Source organism: Emydura macquarii, unplaced genomic scaffold (assembly GCF_026122565.2).
Source record: "Emydura macquarii macquarii isolate MOO-44397 ecotype Brisbane River unplaced genomic scaffold, CSIRO-AGI_Emac_v2 contig_1253, whole genome shotgun sequence".
Taxonomy (NCBI): Eukaryota; Metazoa; Chordata; order Testudines; family Chelidae; genus Emydura; species Emydura macquarii.
In genome coordinates this window covers 53,601,094-53,626,088 of record NW_027131390.1, presented here as the reverse complement: position 1 = coordinate 53,626,088, position 24,995 = coordinate 53,601,094, and the positions used below count along the sequence as shown (strand labels likewise).

Here is a 24,995-nt window from a genome sequence, read left to right as displayed (position 1 = left end):
GCAAAACTTTAGAGCTGCTGCTTTAAATGCCTCTATTCCAGAACTGAATGGCTTCCTGATGCAGTGAGGATGATCTTGCCTGTTAATGTGATTCAGAGCTGAGGTGTTGTCTGTCAGCACCTGTATTGTGGAACCAAGAAGAGGAGGCAGAAATTCTTGGCATAATGGACAGATGGCTCTGAGCTACAGGATATTTACATGGAGGCAGGATTCTTGAGACAACCATAGGCCCTGACAATCTAAATGGGTTCTCCATCCCTGAGCAGAGAAGTCTGTCATGAGTGACTTGGTAGGGAGAAGTGCAGAGAAGGGGTACTTTGTTGCACATATGAAGAGGATCTTTCTACCAATTTAGCAAGGAGAGGACTTCTTGCAGGACTGTGACCCTCATGTCCATGAAGTGTCTGCTGAGTAGATACACTGATTTCAATCACCCTTGTGTGAAGCATAGATGAAGCCTAACAAAATGGCATCAAGTAGGTGCATGAGGCCATGTGTCCCAAAGTCTGAGGCATGTTTTCACTGATGTTCTTGGGTGAGCTTCAGGTTGGTTGATAAGATCTACTATTATTAGGAATATCTCCTGTGAAAGGTAAGCTTTTGCTGTCGTGGAGTTTAAGAGTGCTCCTGTCTTCAAGTGTTGGCTGCGTGAGTGTTCTCTCTGTATGCTGGTCTGGCTCTGGCCAGGTAGCCAGCACAGCAGACTCTGATTGAACTGCCCAATAAATCCACAGACCCAGATTCAGTAGTGAAGGTGCCCAGCCAGGTTTATTGTAGATGAAGCTTGGTGCTAGCTCCCTGGATCAATGTCTACAGATATACTAGGACATGTATGGTTGTTACAATGGACCAGCTCAGTGAACTGTGGCGTTTCCGTTCCCCCATAAGCTGGCCAAAAATACTCCTTTCGTACACTGATACAAAGAAGTTACATATTGCCCCTCTGATGTGGCTTGTTACCACCCTGACGTGGTTAAATACCACCCTTTACCTTGTACATGTTAGTTCATGACCTTATCTTTAAGAGGGATTAGTTGTTAACTTTGGGGAGTGTACTTGTACCATTCTTGGTATTGGGGTGTTTTGGTACCACATTTCTAGAATGTGCTTGTGTGAGTGCTCTCTGCCTTGTTCTTAGTGATGTGTGTGTTTGCCAGTTTCTGTTTTTGCAAGTCTCTGGGAGCTTGAAAGCAGGCTCACAGACTGACTCTGGTTCTTAATTTTGCTTTATAAAGAGTAGGGCCCAACTACTGATTTAGCTCAGGCCTCATACCCTATCTATTATATTAGGCCTCATGTCTGAGGTTCTCACTTCCTATTACAGCTCCTAGGAACATGACTGCCAAGCACTTGGTGAATACCCTGTGTCCTGTAGAAAGACCTAAGGGCAGGAACTTGTACTGGTAGTGAGATGTTCTTATCAGGAATCTGAGGTATTTCCTATAGTCTGGATGGATTGATATATGGATATATGTATTTTTGCAGGCATACATCTCTGAACCAGTCCTGAGGATCTGATGAGAGGTTTAGGGAGTCAAGAGTCCTGAACTTTAAATGGCAGATAAAAGTGGTGAGACATTGAAGGTCCAGGATGGGTGGCCAACCACCTTTTGTCTCTGGGATGAGAAAGTAATGGGAATAAAACCCCTGCCCTTGAACTCAAAGGGTACCTCCCTCTTACAGTGCTCAAGTTGTAGATGGGAATCTACTTCTTGTCTGAACAGTCTCTGGTGAGTAGAGTCCTTGGAAAAGGATAGAAAAAGGGGGACGTGGTGGGAATAGACTGGAAATGAATAGTATTTCCCTTGCTTATGATCTCCAAGATCCACCAGTCCAAGGTAATCCCAGACCAAGCTTCCCAAAAACAGGAGAGACAGTTGCCAAAGAGGGAGTGAAATGGAAATGTTTCTCAGGTGGCCCTATCAGGGTGCTCGACACTGATGTCAAATATGCTGCCTGTTGGAAACCCCAGACTGTGGGGCAACATAAGAGGAGGCAGTGGATCATTTATGATGGAATCGGTCTCTTCCTTGGTGGCTCTGAGATTCTCTAATGTTGATTGTAATTGTCACAGTTCATGGAAATTGAACCTATATTCCTCCTCTGTTGTCCACCAAGGGCACCAAACTTTACACTTCCAACTCCTCTGACATCACCTCTCTTGGCCATGTCTCTCCCCCTCCTGCCTGGGGTTTTTCCAGCTGCACAGTTCCCTGCTGTGTTATTCCCAACAAGTCAGAGTGCCTAAACAGGCCAGCATCTGTGCTTTGCCTTCTCTCTCCAAACACTTACAAACAGTGATTGTCACCCGAGATAAGTTACCACACAGCCCTTGTTAAGCAAGCACACTTATTCTTAAGGTGAGAACATTAAAGAGAAAAGATATTAAAAACAATCAAAGAACGTAGACCCATGCTTATAAGCTTACCAGAGATCACCCTCCCAACTCCAACAAGGATGCTCATAGCAGTCAGTCCTTCAAACCCCACAAAGGGGTTTTTTGCACTTACAAGTTCATAACAACCTTAGCTCAGAACCAGCACAATCATGAATAGTTCCATCTTTCCTTTATATAGCTTGGGACTCGGATCTTCAGATTCCAGGAACAGGTAATCAGCAGACAATGCTCAGAGTGTAGCTTCAAAAGGCTGGGTTTTTGCATCAGCAGTGGTGGTAAATTTGCATTCATCTCCTCCTAGAGATTTCCCAGGAAATGCACTTTATGCATATTGTCCTGAAAGACCATTCTTGTCTGCCACATTGTTCAATATAGTCCTTTAATCATCCAGGCCCACAATAATACATTGCCTTTACATTTAATACAATGGATATCAAAGATACTTAAACTTAATTCTATAAAGTTTTTCAAGGATCTTACAGGAACTTGCCATACCTGTCACAGTAATATCGGACAGGAGAGCACTGCCTTAAAGGAGAGCTGTGAGCATGATGCCTTCCTCCTTGGGTCAGGACACAGAGACCCAAAGAGCACAGAGTCGCACTTGAACCCTTCCAGGAGTGGAGGATCTCATCCATTCAGTTGTAAAATAGTTCATTATCCTCAAATGGGAGGTTCTTAATTTTTTACTTGGACCTCCCTGGGGATCCCAGGAGATTGGAGCCATAACAACCTCCACCTAGCTTTTGCATTGGCCACTGTGAATGATGAAATGTCATACATGTCCACAGTAGCCTATAATGAAGTGAGGACAGTCCGCTGTCACTGAGTAATGACAGATTTAATCTCCTTCTGGTATTTCTTCTTCAGAGATTGTCTATGAATGGAGGCAACCTGGCCCAGCTTAAGTAGCCATATTTTGAGAGGAGGTATAGTTGTTAGCCACCCTCATCTTGAGTATAGCCAATGAATACACCTTGCAGCCAAAGAGGCTGAATCTCTTAGCAGGGATCTGGTACCTCCTGTCACCAATTTTCAGTACGGTGGGATGGATGAAAGTGGATGCCAAATATTTTGCATGCTCACAGATCTTTGTTAATGGGAATGGCAAGCCTCCCTGGTGTAGCGTGTCCAAGAGTTTGTGCTGCTTCTCTTGGACTTCTTTCAGAGGTATATCCAAGGTCTCTGACATGCACTTCATCATGTCCTTGATTATCTTGAATTCTCATATTGAGTCAGGCAGGGTGGATTTACTGGAGAAAGGCTGCAGCCCCCAGGCCATCCAGTAATGTCTAGGTATGGATATTTTGATGGATGGGACATGGGGGGCATTACCAGGAAGGTTGAACCATATGAATTCCAGACTTCTTTCTACTACACTCAGACTGCTCCCTACTATCTCCATCTGACTCCCAATGAGCTACCCAGGGAAGGGAAGGTGAGATGAAGAAATGAGTCTCTACTATGCCCCAACAGAAGAGGAAGAAAAGGCCACAGGCGTGCACACGGGGTGTGCTAGGTATGCCCAGGCACACCCTAAAGCAGGGGCGTCAAACATACGAATCCAGCCCGCGAACCTTTTTTATCCTGCCCGCGTATCTTTTTGATGTGTCCCATGACGCCATCTTGCTGCGTTCCTTGCCGGAGGGTAGAGTCGCCGCCAAAAGAGTGAAGGGCACGTGATTTTTTGGTGGACGGACACAGCGAGCTGCTGCCGAAAAAGAAGAAGCCGTGAGATTTTGCAGCGGACACTAGGACGTGCTGAGAATTCCGCTGGCGGGAAATTCAAATGTAGCCCACCGGTGGAATTCAGTTTGACATCCCTGATAAACATGAAAATGCAAATTCACTGGGTGCACACCCTAATGAAATATGCTGTGCATGCCTATGGAAAAGGCGTATGCTTCCTTTGGCGAAGAGACAGTTTTGTCAGGTGTGCATAGAAGAGGTCAATACCAGGTATACCTCTTTAACTGGGTGTACCAGTGACTCCAAAGCAAGTGGTTTGGAAATCATAGAATCAAAGAAGATTAGGGTTGGAAGGGACCTTAGGGGGTCATCCAGTCCAACCCCCTGGTCAAAGCAGGACCAACCTAATGAAGAGAGGGAAGAGCATCTTTACAGACAGGCTTGCTAACCTAGTGAGTAAGGCTTTAAATTAGGTTTGCCGGGGGATACAGAGGAGGTAAGTGGGGAAGTGGGATACCAGGAGGAAGCACAAAGTAGAAGGGTGCAACAGTGGAGGCCTCCTGATTCGTACCGATAAAGTACGGCAATCGGCTAGTTATCTTAGCTGTCTGTACACGAACACAAGAAGCCTGGGGAACAAGCGGGAAGAATTGGAAGTCCTGGCATAGTCATGGAACTATGATGTGACTGGAATAGCAGAGATGTGGTGGGGTAACTCACATGACTGGAGCACTGCCATGGATGGGTCTAAACTGTTCATGAAGGTCAGGCAGGAGAAAAACGGTGGAGGAGTTGCACTGTATATAAGAAAGAAGTGCGACTGCTCAGAGCTCCAGTATGAAACTGGAGAAAAGCCTGTTGAGAATCTCTGGGTTAAGTTTAGAGGTCACGGCAACAAGGGTGATGTCATGGTGGGCATCTGCTATAGATCACCAGACCAGGAGAATGAGGTAGATGAGTTCCAAGTGCTTGAGTTACAAGTGCTGGTTCTCATGGGGGAATTCAATCACCCTGACATCTTCAAGGAGAGCAATACAGTAGTGCACAGACAATCTAGGAAATTTTGGAGAGTACTGGGGACAACTTCCTGGTGCAAGTGCTGGAGGACCCTAGTAGGGGCCAAGCTCCTCTTGACCTGCTGCTCACAAACAGGAAAAAATTGGTAGGAGAAGTAGAAGTGGATGGCAACCTGGGCAGCAGTGACCAGGAGATGGTTAAGTTCAGGATCCTGACAAAAGAAAGGAACAGGAGCAGTAGAATACGGACCCTGGACTTCAGAAAAGCAGACTTCGACTCCCTCAGGGAACTGAAGGGCAGGATCCCCTGGGAAGCTAATATGAGAATAATAGAATATTAGAGTTGGAAGGGACCTCAGGAGGTCATCTAGTCCAACCCCCTGCTCAAAGCAGGACTAACCTCAGCTAAATCATCCCAGCCAGGATTTTGTCAAGTCGCAACTTAAAAACCTCCAAAGATGGAGATTCCACCACCTCCCTAGGTAACCCATTCCAGTGCTTCACCATCCTCCTAGTGAAAAACATTTTCCTAATATCCAACCTAGACCTTCCCCACTGCAACTTGAGACCATTGCTTCTTGTTCTGTCATCTACTACCATTGAGAAAAGCCTAGCTCCATCCTCCCTGGAACCCCCTTCCAGGTAGTTAAAGGCTGCTATCAAATGCCCCCTCATTCTTCTCTTTTGCAGACTAAACAAACATAATTCTCTCGCCTCTCCTCATAAGTCTTGTGCTCCAGCCCCCCACTCATTTTTGTTGCCCCACTCTGGACTCTCTCCAACTTGTCCACATCCTTTTTGTAGTGGGGGGAAAGGAGTCCAGGAGAGCTAGCTGTATTTTAAAGAAATCTTTTAAGGGTGCCGGAAGTTAATCATCTCGATGTGCAGAAAGAATAACAAATATGGCAGATGACCAGCTTGGCTTAACAGAGAAATCTTTTGTGAGCTTTAACACAAAAAGGAAGCTTAGAAGAAGTGGAAGCTTGGACAGATGACTAGGGAGGAGTATAAAAATACAGCTCGAGCATTCAGGAGTGAAATCAGGAAGGCCAAAGCACAATTGGAGTTGCAGCTAGCAAGAGACGTGAAGGGTAAGAAGAAAGGTTTCTCCAGGTAAGTTAGCAACAAGAAAGAGGTCAGGGAAAGTGTGGCCAATTACTGAATAGGGGAGGAAACTTAGTGACAGATGATGTGGAAAAAATGGAAGTACTCAATGCTTTTTTTGACTCTGTCTTCACAGACAAGGTCAGCTCCCAGACTACTACACTGGGCAACACAGTATAGGGAAGAGGTGAGCAGCATTCAGTGGTGAAAGAATAGGTTCAGGACTATTTAGAAAAGCTGGACATGCACAAGTCCCTGGGGCTGGATGCAATGCATCCGAGGTGCTGAGGGAGTTGGCTGATGTGATTGGAAAGCCCTGGCCATTGAAAGCTCGTGGCAATCGGTGGGAAGTCCCAGATGACTGGAAAAAGGCAAATATAGTGCCCATTTTTTAAAAAAGGGAAGGAGGAAGATCTACAGACTAGTCAGCCTCACTTCAGTCCCCAGAAAAATCATGGAGTAGGTCCTCAAGAAATCCATTTTGAGGCACTTGGAGAAGAGGAAGGTGATCAAGAACAGTCAGCATGGATTCACCAAGGGCAATTCATGCCTGACCAAACTGATTGCCTTGTATGATGAGATAACTGCCTCTGTGGATGTGGGGAAAGCGGTGGACGTGATATACCTTGACTTTAGCAACACTTTTGATACAGTCTCCCACAGTATTCTTGCCAGCAAGTTAAAGTAGTATGGGTTGGATGAATGGACTATAAAGGTGAGTAGAAAACTGGATAGATCATCGGGCTCAACGGGTAGTGATCAACAGTTTGATGTCTAGCCGGTATCAAGGGGAGTGCCCCAGGGGTTGGTCCTGGGGCCAGGATTGTTCAACATCTTCATTAATGATCTGGATTATGGGGTGGATTTGCACCCTCAGCAAGTCTGCAGATAACACTAAACTGGGGGGAGTGGTACATAAGCTGGAGCGTAAGGATAGGACACAGAGTGACCTAGACAAATTGGAGGATTGGGCCAAAAGAAATCTGATGTGGTTCAGGAAGGACAAGTGCAGAGTCCTGCACTTAGGATGGAAGAATCCCTTGCACTGCTACAGACTGAGGACTGGCTAAGCAGCAGTTCTGCAGAAAAGGACCTATGGGTTACAGTGGACAAGAAGCTGGTCAACTGTGTACTCTTGCTGCGAAGAATGCTAAAGGTATATTGGGCGGTATTAGTAGGAGCATTGCCAGCAGATCAAGGGAAATGATTATTCCTTCTATTCAGCACTGGTAAGGCCACATCTGGAGTATTGTATCCAATTTTGGGCCCCCACTACAGAAAGGATGTGGACAAAATGAAGAGAGTCCAGTGGAGGGCAACAAAAATTATTAGGGAGCTGGAGTACGTGATTTATTAGGGAACTGGTCTTATTTAGTGTGCAGAAGAGAAGAGTGAGGGGGGATTTGATAGCAGACTTCAACTACCTGATGGGGGGTCCAAAGAGGATGGAGCTAGGCTGTTCTCAATGGTAGTAGATGATAGAACAAGAAGCAGTGGTCTCAAGTTGGAGTGGGGAAGGTCTAGTTGGATTGGATATTAGGAAAAGCATTTTCACTAGGAGGGTGGTGAAGCACTGGAATGGGTTACCTACATAGGTGGTGGAATCTTCATCCTTAGAGTTTTTAAGGCCTGGCTTTACAAATGTGGGTTGGTCGTGCTTTGGGCATGGCATTGGACTAGATGACCTCCTGTGGTCCCTTTCAACCTTATTTTTCTATGATTCTAAGCTGCTGCTGATGCTTTTGTAGTGGCAGATGAATGTGGTTCTAAGTGCATGCTGCCTAGAATCACAGCTCCCCAAAGCACTTACAGAGAGTGATTGAGCCGATGACTGGTTGTAGCTCTCCCTTTGCACAGATACATAGATTCCAAGTGATCATTGTGATCATCTATTCTGACCTTCTGTGCAACACTGGCCATAGGAGTTTCTGGAATTAGTTTCTGTTTGAACTAGAATAGATCTATTAGAAAAACATCCAGCCTTGATTTTAAGATTGACAGAGATGGAGAATCCATCACAACCCTTTTATAATTTATAATTTGTTCTAATGGTAAATTACCTTCCAGCCATTGGATCTTGTAATATCGTTGTCTGCTGAAGAGCCCATAATCAAATTTTTGTTTTCCATGCAGGCACTTATGAATTGTGATCACATCACCTCAAACTTCTGTAATGCGGCAGCACTCACCTCTCGAGAGCGCCCTCTGACCAAGTGTGTGTGCATGCACACTCTCTCTCATTACAGTAGGTCTTTAGTGACTCAGCCCTATAGTCGGTGCAAAATACAAATCAAACCCCTTCCGGGGTAAACAGTCCAACAGGGGCCTATTTCAGTATCCCTCAGTTGAAATGGCTCTGTAGCCCTCCCCAGGCTTGGCTTACAATCAGTCCAATAGTCCTTTGATCTTGGTGTGGGGCTGTGCCCCCAGGGCTTCCTCCTCAGAGACTCTTCAGTTGGGCCACTAAACAATTCAGTTTCCCTTTTGGGGTTGTATCACAGTTCAAGATTCAGGCCACTTCCCCAGTGGCTAATGAGGGGAGTGAGGGAATCCAGGCCCACCCATTATTCTGAGTCCCAGACAAGGGACCCTACAAATAGCAGCTGCCTGCTGCATCCCTTTGATTACTCGCAATGCTGCTACGTTTTCCTGGGCCATTTCCCTGTGGCCCCTTCCCCCCTGCCAGCAACTGCTCGGTCCATGGACTTGTAGCTCCTTCAGCCAGCCTGGAGTACCATCCATGCTCCTCCAGCTCCAGGCAGCAACTGCCCTCTGTTCTGAACTGCAGCTCCTTTTATATGGGCCTGTTGGATCCTGACTGGCTGCTCCCTGCAGCCTCTCTAACTGGCTGCTTTCCCAGAAGCCACTCTAGGCAGCCTGGAGGACTTCTCTACTGTTCCTTTGAGGGACGGGGTGAGGTAGGACCATGAGGCCTCAAGCAGGGAGTCTCAGGGCCTGGTACACCCTACCACACTTTCTCTTTGTTAAACTGAACAGATTGAGCTCACTGAGTATACCAGTGTAAGGCATGTTTTCTAATCATTTAATCATTCTTTGGTTCTTGTCTGAACCTTCTCCAATTTATCCACATCCTTCTTAAATTGTGAACACCAAAACTGGACATAGTATTCCTGTAGCCAAACAGAGGTAAAATGACCTCCTTCCTCCTACTCGAGATTCCCATTTATACATTCAGGGATCACATCAGGCCTTTTGGCCATAGCTTCACACTGGGCACTCATGTTCAGATGTTTAACCATTATGACACCCAAGTCTTTTTCAGACTCATTGCTTCCCAGAATAGAATCCCCATTTTAGTGTCTTAGGAGATTTGCATCAATATTTCTAGGAGGAACAGCTTCAGGCAGGCTTTCCTTGCTCTCTGAGTGTGGCTGGACAAAGAGAAACAGACAGCACATTGCTCTGGGAGTGTGTTCTTCTCCCAGGCACAGCAGACACCAGGAGTGCGTATCATTAATTGGAATTAAAGAATCACATGAGGGACTGGTCTTAAATCTTGATGATTTGACTTCTGCCATAATGCCGGTACCCCCGTGTGGAGTAGGAAATCCTAGGCCAAACTGGTTTACTAAAGAAACATATAGTTGTTTATGTACTATCTAAATATTACATACAAGGCTCAGGAAAGTCATACAATGCTCAGAAAAAGGGAACACTGCAGTATTCTTTCTTGCAGCCATGCGTGGTAAGAAGGAACTGAACGATGGTTGGGACTGCGACTCCATTTATGAACTCAGCTGGGGGGATGCAGTGCAAGGGCACATAGGTTGCAGATGTGGCCCTCAGGGAGGCTGCTGGCCAAAAGATGTGATCTTTATGCATCGAGCTTCAAGAATGGAATTGTATGGACAGCCACTCAAATAAGTTTTTATTTCCAGTGGTTTTGCTTCCCTAGTGAAGAAGAGCCTGACCTTCGTGTTTCTTCTGGATGCAAACAGGTCCTTCTGGGGTAGCCCCACTTGCTGGATATCAACTGGGTTCAGGGGCCATTTCAAGTTTTATATTTGCTGACAGCTTCATTAGTCCACTATCATGTTCAGTGTCTCTTTTATGCTGATTGCATTCATGAAGGCGAAGCGAGCTTCTGCCCCCAAGAGAATCTGTGCTGATTTGCTATTTAGATCTGAGCTTCTTGTGCCTGTTTGCTGATTTATATGTACACAATAGTCATGTTGTCTGAACCACAACGTGCTCCTTTCTCAGATGATACTGGAAGACCAGAAGAGCTAACCTGACTGCTCTGTTTTTGGAAGCTGACTCTCTATGATTACCCATGTTCCCCATCTGATGTAGTTCTGCAGATATGTCTTCTATCCTGAAAAGCAGGGATCTGCAGACAGGATTTTGGAGGTCTTAGTGGTGGAGGGAGTATCCTACCACTGCATGGACCTCTTGTTCCCACCAACTGAAGAAAAGGCACTCGAGATAGCATGTTCAGTTTTAATCTTTCTGCTCACTCTACATTTTCATGGCAGGCTTCTATGGATAAAAAGAGATCTTTATTTTTGACATAATGCTGACTTCAAATGGCATAACAGACAATGCACTCAGCTTGATTCCAGCGTTGTCCCTGCTGGCATTAAGTAGGACTTAACAAAAATGGTGTTGTTTACTAGAAAGATAGGTCAGAGTGTGAGTGAGGAGTGAAAATACTATAACTGATCTTACTTCTGAAACAAACTACTATACTCTAGCTATTCAAAACACAACTGGAATCTTCACCCAATTGAGCAGGGGGAGGCAGAATTGGGGGCCTAAGTTTCCATAGCTCTATGGGGCTTCATCTGCACCTCCAGAAATGAAGTTATTAGGACTGGCCAGTGGATCTGTGACTATACAGGTACACCATCTGAAATCCAACTGTGCTGGGCAGGAGCACTGGCTTTGAAGACTATTGTTGCCCCAAACAAAAGAAAATCCATGAATCTAGTTCATTTAATTCATTTTCTTTTTTGAGATTTCATATCCTGTCTGAAAGGTATTTCCCTGAAAACGCTGTTCAAACAGCCTATAAGATTTCAGACTTGAATCTATGAACAATAACGATAAAGTTCTGATAGGAGTTTTAAAACAGATAGAACTATTTCATGTCAGATATATGAAGATTTCCCTTAAAATCCTACAGCTGGAATATAGAGAGCTGAAAATGCACTAAACACGCTACAGAGAATATGACAATCATTCTTTCTCAAATAATTTACAATCTAAATATGAAATCAGAAAAGCATACATGAAATCAGGCAGTAACTACAATTTAAAAAATGTTTGTAAATCAGTTATTATGGTCTAAACAATTGACTGTTTTGTGTTGTAACTCCTTGCTATTACATATTAATGTTTTTGGCAAGTCCATCATTTGACACTCTACTGTATCCTAAATTGCATGACCCTTATTAACAAACTTTCATTGTAGCTAAATGGATACTGGTTATTTGATGTACCTGTTCACATCCCCTATGCCTGTATGCAAAATTAATGTAATTTGTTAAGCATGCTTTTAAAATTAGGCTTTTTCTGAAAAATAAACAAACAAATGCTGGAAGCCATGCTCTATAAAACAAAGCAGTGTGAACAGCACTGGGGAAACACCCATTTAGGGAGGGAAACATTTCCGTTTTAAACTTGTCATGGCATTATTGTAACTAATAGAGAGCTTAATTTTTAAAAAGATTAAAAAATACCTTAACAGTTTTCTTTTAAATAAAGATGAACTTAGAATTCAAATGCTGCCATTCCTCTTAGTCCTACTCAACAAAATTTTAAACAAAAAACAATATTCAAGGGCTTAAACAGCATTTGGAAAAGACAACTGCAACATTAGCTAATTACAGTAGCCGGCAATTGTAAAACAGATCTGATGAACAGAAATATGACCATCTATTTAAAAGTAATCCTAACAGATGTGCTGCTGGGCTCAAGATGCAGCATCTGTGCACCAACCTACAAGGGGGAAGTGATATTATTAAGGTAACTGGGCCACACAGGCAAGCTGACTGCCATGCTAACTAAAATGCATGCTGCATTCAGCAGAGCTTGATGACAAGAAAATGCAACCAAATGGCAGCTGGGAAGTTCTCTCTATCCATATTGAGCTGATTATTGATCTAGAAATTGAGAAACAAATTTTTGTGTATCTTGGTACACTGCTAAATTATGTAGATGGCTCAACAAATAACTGCAATGGCAAGAGTAGAAACATTGAGACCTAACACTATTCTGTGGGAAAGGAAGAGAAATTGCATCAAACCCAGGTTTTCATCTTTTCTCATGTATTGCTGGGGCACCTCTCAAAATAGCAGATAATACTGCCACATGAAATGGCTCCTATAGAAGAGTTCACAGAAACTCCTGTGAAGGTCTCGTAACACACAAAGGGGTCCAGTAATAGTAATTCTAGCTGGTTATAGCTTAATTTCAGGTTTGGGTCATAACTTCCTTGCTGTAGTCACAAAGCAACTTGCTCACAGTACATAATTTGCAAGGATTTGAGAATTGCAAAATTATGTTACTGTTGGAACAGATTCAGTTACCGTACAGCCTTCTCCATTAGATACTTGCCACTAAGTAAAGGTCTGTTGAGCGTATACAGAGGTGGTAGATCTTCTATCTCTGCTATCCGCTGGTATACTGCTCTGGATAGATGGTCCCCATGATATAAACTCCCCAAGATGATGCTAGAGAAGTAAATTGGCTCCACAAAGAGGCTAAGTAAGGATCCTTGAATACCCAACACGTTCCACCTAAGGGGAAGGAAAAAAAACTTTCTTTTTAGCGGAACAAGTAATCTCCACCAGAAACAAAAGACGACAATCTCAATGAACTAGACTTCCAGTCTCCCCTATTGGCCAGAGCCTGACCTTGCTGTAGCTGTGTATCCAACCAGAGTCCCCCAGCACAGCTTTACAACACCATGACTGTAGAACACTTATTGGAATCCTGGACAAGAAACCCCATATCAGCAGCTGCTGCAACTCTGCCGTGTGGCAGCCACGCCCCCAATCTCAGAGGTAGAGTCCATGACTCTGGTTCCCCACTGCCAGACCTGGTGGGGTCTCTCCAAACATCCTAGTGTAGGGAGAGGGATGAGATCTATCCAGCTGAGTGAATGTCAGTCACACAGGACAGGATGAGAGTTCTTTAGGGTGACGTGATCACTGATGTCTTCAAAACAGATCCATCAGTGGGGAAGTCCCATTTCCCAGGGTCAGGAAGAAGGAAGGACAGGACACGACACTTCCTAACAATTCGCCTTCTCCTCCTCATAAGAGAAAATTCTGTCCCCTTCACCTGCAGCTCCTGTCCCCTATTGCCGCTCTGAAAGGGTAACTGCAACTCCTCAGCTGCTGTGGTCTCTATGGGCTCCGCACAGGGCTATGCTGAGGGATTCCCTAGTCTAGGAGCTCAGATGAACACGTTCTTTGCCCCTTTTAGCAGCTTCACAGATTTTGACTGTGGAAGCCTTGCCTGCATTGGTCCAACCACCCTCAAGGTAGGTCAGGTTGGTATGGAAGCAATATGTGCACGAGTAAACTATCAACATGCCTTTTACACCCATGTTCAAAAGCATCCGGATTTGGATGACTGCCATGCATTTGAAAGATCTGTAAAACCTCAAACATCATTCTAGGGTATTTGAATCAGTCTCTGTCTTGCAGTGCACCAGCAGAATAGTGCTGCAAAATTAATGTATCCAATTTAACCATAACGGCCTCCGAATGAATGCAAAAATAGAGGAGGCACAAGGTGGTTTCCTCTGGTGCCCTTGCATAGGAACTAGCTACAATTGCAGTTCTTGTGCTCATCTAAGCATGGGGCTTGTGATGCTAGTCACCCCTGATATGGGGCCTGGAAGAGTTGGGGCAGCAGAAGGAAGCACATATTTAAGGCACAGTGCTTCGAGTCCTGCTGGGATGGCACAGCTCCACCACATTGCCAGCACAGGCCAGAGATTATACGGCACAACTGAACACATTGCTAAAAAGCTTGAAAGAAATAATAAACCTATCAGACTGTATAAAAGGCTTGCAAAATTATTAAAAAATCTCAAGGCAACAATCTCGCATACCCTACTATAATGAGGATGAAAATGAAAACACCATATACTAATTTACTTACCTGTCATTAAAAAAATGTTTGTCCCATATTGTCTCTTTCCCAATATTGGAGAGAGAGTAGCATTTTGAAGTAATGCAAAACTTGTAAGGGAAAGATTAAGGCATATTTTATATTATATTGACATATTTGCCAGCCAGATATTGAAAAATAATAATAAAGGGGTCGTGAGAAAATTATTTCAAACCTACTTCATTAGTTTTAAAGCTAAACAAGGTTTACAGCAGAATTACACTTTACACACATATTATATATAAAAGACTATATTAATGATCATCTTTATATGTGAAAAATCAGTCACAATTTTAGAATTAGATCCATTGAGAAAATTTCCAGACTTCACCAGCATTAGAATTTTGCTGGCACAATCCTTAGATGACCAATATATCACTATAGTTCTCATTTCCAATTTTCCAACAGCCAAGGTGTCGGTGGCGTACCAAGGGGGGGGCGGAAGGGAGCCATGCCCCTGGGCGGAGAGGGTTCTGGCCGGGCCCTCCTCGAAGGAACTGCCCCTCCGCTCACATCTCTGGCGGCCGCACCAACCAGATGTAGTGCCAAAACTCTGATCGGCAGAGTTATGACTGGCCCCTCTGCCTCCCGTCCTCTCTGTCCCTGCGCTGGGTGCAACAAGAAAGCCGCAGGCTGGGTTAGCGCGGCTGCCGGGGATGTTAGTGGGCCGGAGAGTGGCTCCTCCAAGGAGGGCCCAGCTGGCGCCCCCTCCACGCCAGCGCCTGGGGGCATGACCCCCTCGGTTTGCCACAGCTGGGGGGGTGGGGGAGACCGGGAAATGGGCCCACAGATACCCTCTAACAACACGACAATGCGGCCACAGGGTTCATAACTGTCCTGCTTCTGAGATCCCTTCATATCTCCAGATCCTCTGAAAATTATCATGTTCAGGGTGTCCTAAAGAGAGTGCTGGCTTTTTCCTCCTAAAGAGCGCCCATCTCACCTCCTCTGAAATACTCTTCTCTGTGTCAGTCATTTTTTCAGCCCACACAACAATAGTTTCCGTACAAATCTCTATTTCAGTTAATATATAATTAAATTTCTAGCCAATTGCTCTCAATGCAGTTATTTCAAGGATTCTATCAGACAAGCAGTTAATACACACACAACACTGCTGTCTTATCACTGATATTAGAAAATAATTTTTTTTAAATTCTAACATTCAGTTTGAAGGGTTTTCTCTCTACCACACACCAGGAAAACTTTGCAGAATTACCATATACATTCCTTTTTCCTTTATTCAGTGTACACTTTTAACTGTGCTGCTAATGTTGTCTCACAGTAACACACAACATGTTCTTTTTTGTACTTCTTGATTTTTTCTATTTTCAGTCTTTTCAAATCTAGCATGAAAGAAGGGAAGCCACAGGTTCACATCAAAATCTTTCAGATAAGGAGAGTTGTCGTTGAACTGATATGCTGTCAAATTTCCGCCTCAAACTAATATATGCCCTTGGCCAAGTGGGCTGCAAATGCTTGACATTTCTCAATGTATTTTTTTTTTATGATGTGGAGCTGATTTCATGTCTGAACGCATGAAAGAGATAAATATATGTCTAATTCTGCATCAGTACACTAGCACAGACGCTACCAGTGAAATTCTTGCTGAAATAACAGGATGGGAATTTATGCTGCAATTTAAAAATACTGATGGTATAGAAAACTTGTTATTTACAGTACTCTGGAGCAACAATAGGAATGAGGGTGTGTAACTGCAGCAAGTGATAAAGTATAATGTTCAGAATGCTCTTCCTAGCATCCTGCTATTTGTACGGTAATAGAAGTACACAAAGAACTAACTGCACAACATAATTAACATTCATATACTTTAGACTGTGCGATATCAGAATTTATGTCAGGCATTCTTTGTTTATGGGGCCTCATTTTAATGCGTAAACAGCACTGGCTGAACAATGAAATTATATTTACCATAGAAAGCAAAATTTGACAAAAAGTAGTATTTCCAAGGCCAAAAGTTATTCTTATTGACATCATTTGTGAGATCAGTTAATATGGTAAGGGAAAGAGCATGAAAATTATTTACTAATAATTCTGTTTTGTGACAGACTATTATCCAATGGAAGTGGCTTAAGGGATAAAAAGCCGTATGGTGCATCTACTTGGAAGCAAGAAGGTAAAGTGCTATGAGCACCCACTCCTGATTATATAGGGCTCAGCCAGACCACGTCACTCCTGTTAAAGAGATCGACAGAGTAAGAACAGCATACAAAGTAGCGAGAGAAACAAAAGAAACAAACAATGGCACCCACATCCCACAGGGTCAGAGGATGGGATGAAGGATGGGAGAAAAGGCGATGACAAACAGAATTAACAGGAAGTAATGTCCCCTTGTCATAAGTATTTATTTTCTTCTAGTCATTGGAGTGGATTAAAGCCCAGACCATAGACATCACATGCAGTAAACTCAAAAGGCAGGCAATCCTTACTGTGAGACTGCAAGACTCTGTGGCCACTGGAGGTATCCTGAGAGCAGAGAATTCTTGCTGATCATGTATAAAGGTTTGAGATGACTCCTCTGCTGCCTAACACACTCTGACATCTAAAATGTCAGTGCTCACTACCTGCTCTGGGAAAGTGTTCCTGTAGTTCAGAGCTGTGTTATTCATGGTTTTTGCCACGTTCCAGGTAAGTGAATTTGCAATGGTGGATGAATGGGTCCCCAGTCTGGCATCCTCCTCAGGGATAACTTGAATACTGCACCAGAGGGTTTGGACCTTCACTTACGTTTCTCTAAAGCGGATCAGTTTGAAAGCAGATTTTTGTTGTCCCTGAAGCAGGTGTCTGGCTTCTTGACCTTCTGAGCTGCTGCCTTATTGTCCTATCTCCCTTGGCAGCCTTGATTACAAGTCTTAGGTTCATGCACTCTTTTTCTCTATTGCTGAAGCTCAGCCCAGGTTCAGATACTGGGTATATCGCACTCTACCTGCTTTTGGACATATGTCTGGCTGGATATGACTTCCCACTCATCAGTTGGTGGAGCCTATCACTACAGCTGACCATGACTTCTCTCTGTCTCCCTGCCACTCCTGTCTCTTTTGTCTGTGCCTACTCTTCTGGTTTATCATTGCTTCTAACTTCAGGTGATAGACTGAATTCAAATCATCAGCATGTTCCCCTTCCCATTTAGATCACGGGTCACGGCATTGTGCATTGGACACACATAGGCAGAAATTGATCGGCTTTCTTTTGGACAAAGGGCAGCTTGAGTGGCTCAGTCAGTGGGGAATGATGTAGGGACAGCTGATGACTGATGTGATAATTGGGTCTACACATCCACCCTCACTGTGAGCTCAACTGGGAAAAGTGAAAGTTCATAAAATGCTGGTACTTATAAAAACAAATGTTGATGGGGAAAAGGTGCAAAAAAGAGACAAAGACTGGATGAGTCCAAACAAAAAGGCCTAATGAGATAATTCAAGGACTGTGTTAAACTCATGCCTGGTAAATAAAAAGTGTGGGATTGGAAATTAACTAACCAAAATTGGTATGTCAGAAATTAGATTGAATTGGTAGACAAAATAATAAGGGGATGTGCTGTTCTGCTCCTCATTTCCTTTTGGGGTCCTTAAAAGAAAAGAAACATTGGGAGAAAAACTGGTTACTGAAGCAAGCTTCACCACCATGGTTGCCACCCTCCCATTCTCCTGGGACCACCTGGGCATGGGATGTCAGGAAGTATCCATCACTCAAGCTCAGTGCTAGGCTCCACAAGTTCAGAACTCAGGGTGGTGGAGTCATAACAGAGCCAGCAAAACTACAAGTGATTTATCCTGCCAGCACTTCCTCAAAATCTTGGACACGGCATTCCAGTATCCAGCACTAACTTTATGCAAAGCGTCGCAAAGGAGGATGGTGGGCTTGGGAGTCTAAGAGCAGAATAAAGAAAGCTTATTTCTGTTGAGGTAAATCAATCCAGAAGAGGGCACTCTAGATTCTGGTACAGGCCTAGAAAGTGAAACCACTCCGCAAAGATGTTCTTACAGCCATCCAGACATAGGGGGATCAAGGAGAGAAATTCCCAGAAGCATCACCTCTGAAAAGAGAAGTACCCTGTGTAGTAGAAAGTAAGAACCTGAAACAAAAGGCTTAACATAACAGGCCAGGTATAATGCCTGAGGCCTAGCATAACAGACCAAGGAGTAAGGCTTAAGCTAAAAGAATGGTAAAATCTGTTATAAAGCCAAATTAGCAGAAGCCAGGCTGCGAACTTACTACCTCAAAGAAACTGGCAAGAAGAGCAAAAAGAAAGCGAATACTGCAAACATATATATTTCTAAAACATTACTAAGTACAAGAGTCTAAAAATACATATCAGAGACAGAAGGTACCAAAACATCCTAACACCAAAGAGATAACAAGGGCCACCTGACCCCCTCAAATGACATTTTAATTAATAGAAATGTCTTTTTAATAGGACAAATAGAGATGTCATATCAGCCAGTGCAAGGTAATGGGTGGTATCAGACTATGTCAAAAGTGTGGCAACTACCTGCATCAAAGGCGCAGAACAAAACTTGTCTGTAACAGTGTATAAAAGAGGGTGTCAGAGGGAATGACTGTCTGGCTGAGGGGATAATGGAGATTCCATCCGTTAACTGAGCTGTTCCATTGCAAAGGAGCACTTGTATGTTAAGTGTACTTGTAAGCTATAGGTCACTTCTCATTGTGCTTCACTGCAATAAACCTGGCCGAGTGCCTTTTTTGCTCTGCGGATCCATGGTCATGTTGATTAATTCGATCGTGAGTGCTGTCTCAGTTACCTGCGCGGAGTTGAGACAGCACATACACGGGAACACATGCACGCAGCCAACAACTGACAAGAACTACACAACTGACAACAAGCTGACCTTGACCGCTAATCTGGTAAGTAAATGAGCTGTCCTCTGTAAGAATCATGATCTAACATGACAGAGAATCAGGAGCTAGGTAATCCCCTTTTACCCTTCTTTCAAATACCCATGGAATTTAATAAATTTTGAACGCGCTGGGTAGCAAGTAAAGGTGGTCCATATATTTAAAAAACAGAGTGAGGAAACATGGACAAATATGTAGAGCAATGGCAGAGAACGTTGCTCTGAAAGATAATAATAAGAGTAAAAAGTGTAAAGTAATCCAAATTATGGCCATGGCGATAAAATAGTTAAAACAGCATGCAATTAAGGTGTTGGAGCTAGCAACAAACACAATGAAAGAGTTAGAAGAGGTAACTCAGGTGGACGAATATTGGAAAAATCAGGCTCTGCTGGCAGGGCAACAAGCAGTTCAAACACATGATATGCTTGAGCAAATGAAACAGGAAAACAAAAATCTAAAAACAGCTGTTAAAAACTTACAAAAAAGAGAAGTACCATGCCCCATAATAAATCTTGGAGGACAACAACAGAGTCCGGGTACTTTTATAGCACCAGATAAAGTTGAACCAGAGAGAAAAGAAAGGGAAGTGGGCCCACTATCAAAACCGAATCCATTTCAAAGAGCGTTAGAACAAATAAACAAATCAACCACTGGCTTAGAGGGGGCTGTAGATCCACTCAGATGCTATGTAACTGAAATTTTGGTAGAACGGGAAAGAAATGTATGAAAGCTAAAAATATACTATCTACTAGGGGACCAGATAGAGAAAAGGGTCAACCCAGACCAAGTGGATTACCATCACATACTGGGGCAATGAAAATTAATAAATTAAACTGCCCTGGTGGGGGCTGTAGGCTCTCCTCTGACAAAAAAGTTTAACAATTTTATGGGGTGGTTAAATAAATATTCTCAGTTAGTACAAACTGTAGGGATGGATCTAGAGATTTAGAGTTAGTACAAGCTGTAGAGATGGATCGCTGCTATTTAAAATTCTTTTAGGCTCCTTAAGTGCACATACAGTCGAATTTGATAATGACATTGAGCAGATGATTAAGTGAGTAGTGCAGAAACATTTTAAATTGCTTTCACAAATGTCAACACTACGGACAATTGCCAGGAGAAGCCCCTGCGCAGCTAGCAGAAAAAATACGGGTTTATTATAAGCTAACTTCAGACCAGCTAGATCAAATGACCTTAAAAGACGTCATCTTACAAACATTACCGTCAGGAGTAGCAGAATGGATGAAAGCTTGGTGTGCAGATGAGGGTGCAGATACACCTATGCGTGCGTGGCTAGGAAAAATAGAAACAGCCGTTAGATAGTATGAGGGAAATGAATTGCGAACTCGGTTAGGACAGTGGAAAATGGAAGGACCAGGATATTCTCCTCATGGCCAAGGCCTTGGCTGGAGAGTTTGTGGAACAGACAAATACAGGGGAGTGAGAAGAGAAGGAGACTGAAAACCAGCAGGGCAATTGGTGCAGGAGAACAGAGATGTAAGAGATGAAATTGACAAACTGCAGGCACAGCTACAGATATGTAGAATTAGCAAGGAGAACAGAAATGGTGATAAGGAAAAGAAGCAAGAAACACTGGTAGATTTTGTTTCTGGACTAAATGAGCCTGTAGACTTAGGACACAGGGCATAGGGCTGCCCACTCCAAAACTCGGAGTGTGTTTTTCAACATCCATGACTTTAAATGTCTGGGAACGCCCTCACTTAAACATTTGAGTCGGGGATGGGCTTGTAGATTTTTTGTTGGATAGGGGAGCAGGAATTGCTGTAGTAGAAGAAATATACAAGGAATATCCAGTTGTAGAATCAACATGCATACAGGGAATCTCGGGAAAGTCTCAAAACTATGAGGTTAAAGTATTACCCCTTCAGTTTGGTGCACATGCAATTCAGGAAAAATGTGCAATTAAAAGAAATGAAAATTACATTGGAGCAAGTACAACTAGCCAGTTGGGAAGAATTATCTATTTCCCAAACAAGTGCATTTGGCAAATCTGTACCATAGGAAAAGAGAAAGAGGATGTCAGCCTCGTCCCTATGGGGTTAGCCACACAAACTGTAAAATCAATAAAGTGAAAAGACCCACCATCAGCACTAGCAGACATGGAGAGATCTGGTGGATGGAACTGCAAAATGTATGGGCTAAAAATTCCCTAGATGCTGGAAAAATAAAAATGAAAGTTAATTTAGAGGAAGAAATTCCCCCTTACATTAACAATATCCCATACTTCAGGAAGCTAAAAAATCATTTAGGCAAATGACAGAGGAACTGGAAAAATGACAATTAATCTAAAGGTGTTCAGCGCCTAATGCGGCACCAATCTGGCCAGTAAAAAAGCCAGACGGAACATGAAGGTTAACTATTGACTACCAAGGGTTAAATAAAATGGCTAAACAGGGAGCCCCTGTAGTAGCTGCCTACCCAGAGTTATTGAAAGTGGTGTCCCCGGATATGAAATGGTTCTCTGTATTTAACACTGCAAACGGCTTCTGGAGTCTGCCATTAAGTCCTGAATCTCAATATAGAACAGCTTTTGTGTTCCCAGGGACTCAGGCCTGGTCTACAATGGCGACGTAGGTCGACGTAACATCACTTATGTCGATCTCTGAAAGACTGCATCTACACTGGCATGGTAGTTCCATCGACTTAAAGTGCGGCAAAAGTCAATGTAATAAAACTGCCTCTGCAAGTTGTGTAGCGCCTAATTCGATTTTATTGGGTCGATTCTGCATCAGTGTAGACAGAGCGCAATATAATTTGATGTTAATGGCCTCTGGGAGGTATCCCACAATGCCTCGTTGTGACTGCTCTGGACATTCATGCTCTGCTGTTATGTGGTCACGCTAACCGGAAATGACCCCTCCCCTCATGCCCCAGGAAAATTTGAACGTTCATTTCCTGTGCAGCCAGCATGGAGAGAGCTTTGTTGCTGAACTCCTCATGGCTACTGCAAGGCCCAAACACGCTCCAGCATGGAGTTGACCAGCGGTCTTAGATCTCATCGGTCTGTGGAGTGAGGAGTCCGTTATGGCTCAGTTCAGAGCCAGCCAAAGGAATTCGGACATTTATGGGAAGATATCCCAGGGCATGCTGGAGAAGGGACACAACAGGGACACACAGCAGTGCCGTATGAAGATCAAGCAGCTGCGTCAGTCATATCAGAAAGCCAGGAAAGCTAACAGCCGTTCTGGCTCCTCACCAAAAACATGCCACTTCTATGAGGAGCTGCATGCAATTCTCGGCAGCGACCCCACCACAGTGCTACCCCGCAGCATCGATACCTCCGCCAGATCACAGTCCATGGACAATGATGAGGACTCTGTGGATGAGAAGGAGGTAGAGGAGAGCACGGTGCAGGAGAGTGGGGTGTCTGTTCTCCCAGACAGTCAGGACCTATTCCTGACCCCAGAGCATTCCAGCAGCACACAGGACAGCAATAATGATCCCAGGGAAGGCACATCTGGTGAGTTTTTTTTCCTGTCTTAGCAGTGATGTCCTTTTAAAGGGGGGAGGAGAAAATTTCGGTGGTTTAGCAGACTTTACTGGGGGGTTACTCCCGGAACAAAATTATTTATGTGGAGTGGTATGCTCCGAGAATCATCCGTTGATATCTCAAAGAAACGCTAATGTAGGTAATCTGTTATCCTTTGTACAAGGTTTCGGGGGAGGTCAGCCTTGTTTCTTCCTCCACGGTAGGATACTTTACCGCGCCACGCTGCAAGCAAGCAAGCCGAAATCATGGCGGAATACAGCATAGCAGCACGAGGGCCAGGCCGGTAGTCTGCTGTGCGCAGCAAATCTTCCCTTTCCTCATGTGTTACCCTCAGGAGACTGATATCGCTCATGGTCACCTAGGGAAGACGGTGCATGTTTAAAGTACCTGAGCTATACAGCCGATACCCTGTACCTCTCAAATCCCTTTTATTGGCCTACCGATTCACTGAAATAACTTTCCAAAGGTATCTGATGAGAGTATTAACCTGCCTGCGCTATCCTCAGTTGCACTGTGGCCACCTCATCTCAAAACGGTCATCTTAATTAAACCGTGGCGCCCGGTCAGCCCTCTCATGAAGGATACCTGAAGTTAGGTTTTTAGAGATAATTAATCCTCTCTATAGCATAGTAAAGTGCCCCTGGCTTACCATTTCTGTAACGGCACAGTGATCCGACCTTCTGAGATGCTTGGAATGGAATGTGAGTCTGGCCTTGTGCACACTAAGGGGAGTATTTTACACATTGTTGCATTTGCTTCAGTTTTTTGGGTCTGCTAACAATGGCAACGTTGTGCATGTCTTTTTGTTCTGTAGACACCTCGGCCTTGGCCCCCCTCTCGAGAACAGCTGAGGAAAGACTATCGCAGATTCGAAAGAGGAAAAAAAATCGTGGGACGACATGTTTGGCGAGCTCATGAACACCTCCGCAGCCGCTGAGACAGAACTCAGAGCATGGCGGTTGACCTTGTCCCAGAACATAGACATAGACAGGGAGAATTGGAGAGATGCAGGAGCATGAATGCAGTACACAGCGGGAGATGCTGCGAATCATGCGTGATTGGGCAGACATGCTCAGGAGGCTTGTGGATCTTCAGGAGGAGCGGCGGCCGGACAGAGTCCCGCTGCAGCCCCTCTGGAACGCTCCTCTGCCTATGGCTTTGCTGCCCTCCCGCACCCCCAAGAGGTCTCAGAGGAGAATGACCAGGCTGCACTCCACCCCAGTGGAGGCAAGAAGAAAACTGCAGCGGCCATGCTGAGAGCTGTCCTGCAACAAGCACGAAACCCTTTGAGACTGTGAATGAACACTTTCCGCCCGCCTCCTCCCACTTGAATGTTCATAAATAAAAGTTTGCTTAATTTCAATATGTGTCTCTCTATTAATTCATAGCTTTTTTTGGGAGGGCTTTGGAGGGCAGTAATATCAATGGTAGGGTGGATGGTAAGCAAAGGCACAAAACGTACAGAAGAGGTTACTGGGTCTCATTGCAGAACCTGGTTTTCAATGCTTTATGAAGGCGAAGCGCCTCGCAGTTGGCTCTGAGCGTATTGCTGCTATCTGGCTGCTCAAAAATGGCAGCCAGTCTTTCTGCCTCCACTGCCCAACCTTGAGGGAACCTTTCCCCCTTCGCTTCACACACATTATGAAGAACACAGCATGCAGATATAACTAATGGGATGTTCTTTTCACTCATGTCCAGCCTAGTAAGGAGACATCTCCATCTGGCATTTAAACGCCCAAATGCACACTTCACCACCATTCTGCAAGTGCTTAGCCTGTTATTAAAATGCTCCTTGTCGCTGTCAAGGTGCCCGGTGTATGGCTTCATTAGCCAAGGGAGCAAGGGTTAAGCAGGATCCCCTGGGATCACTATTGGCATTTCCACATCCCCGAAGTGAATTTTTTGGTCTGGGAAGAAAGTGCCTGCCTGCATGTTAGAGAACAGCCCCGAATTCCTATATATGCGTTCATCATGTACCTTTCCAGACCACCCCACGTAGATGTCGGTAAAATGACCCCTGTGATCCACAAGGGCCTGCAGCACCATGGAAAACTACCCCTTGTGGTTTATGTACTCTGTTGTTAGGTGGGCGGGCGTTAAGATAGGGATGTGCATGCCATCCCATGGGGATTGGGAACCCCATCGCGGCAAACCCGTCCACTATGTCCTGCACGTTTCCCGAAGTCACTATCCTTCAAAGCAGAAATCTATTGATGGCCCTGCACACTTGAATCATGGGAGCTCCCACTGAAGATTT

At 44.3% G+C, this 24,995-nt stretch overlaps 1 protein-coding gene across 5 annotated transcripts in view; it reads right to left on the bottom strand.

The window, feature by feature from the left end:
• Window positions 1-24,995, bottom strand: part of ADARB1 (adenosine deaminase RNA specific B1) — a 272,145-nt gene that overhangs the window by 26,040 nt on the left and 221,110 nt on the right. For all 5 annotated transcript variants that reach the window (XM_067548805.1, XM_067548806.1, XM_067548808.1 and 2 more), the window contains one exon: window positions 12,787-12,968. In XM_067548805.1, coding sequence (XP_067404906.1) covers window positions 12,787-12,968 — 182 coding nt within the window. The remainder of the gene's footprint in view (window positions 1-12,786; window positions 12,969-24,995) is intronic.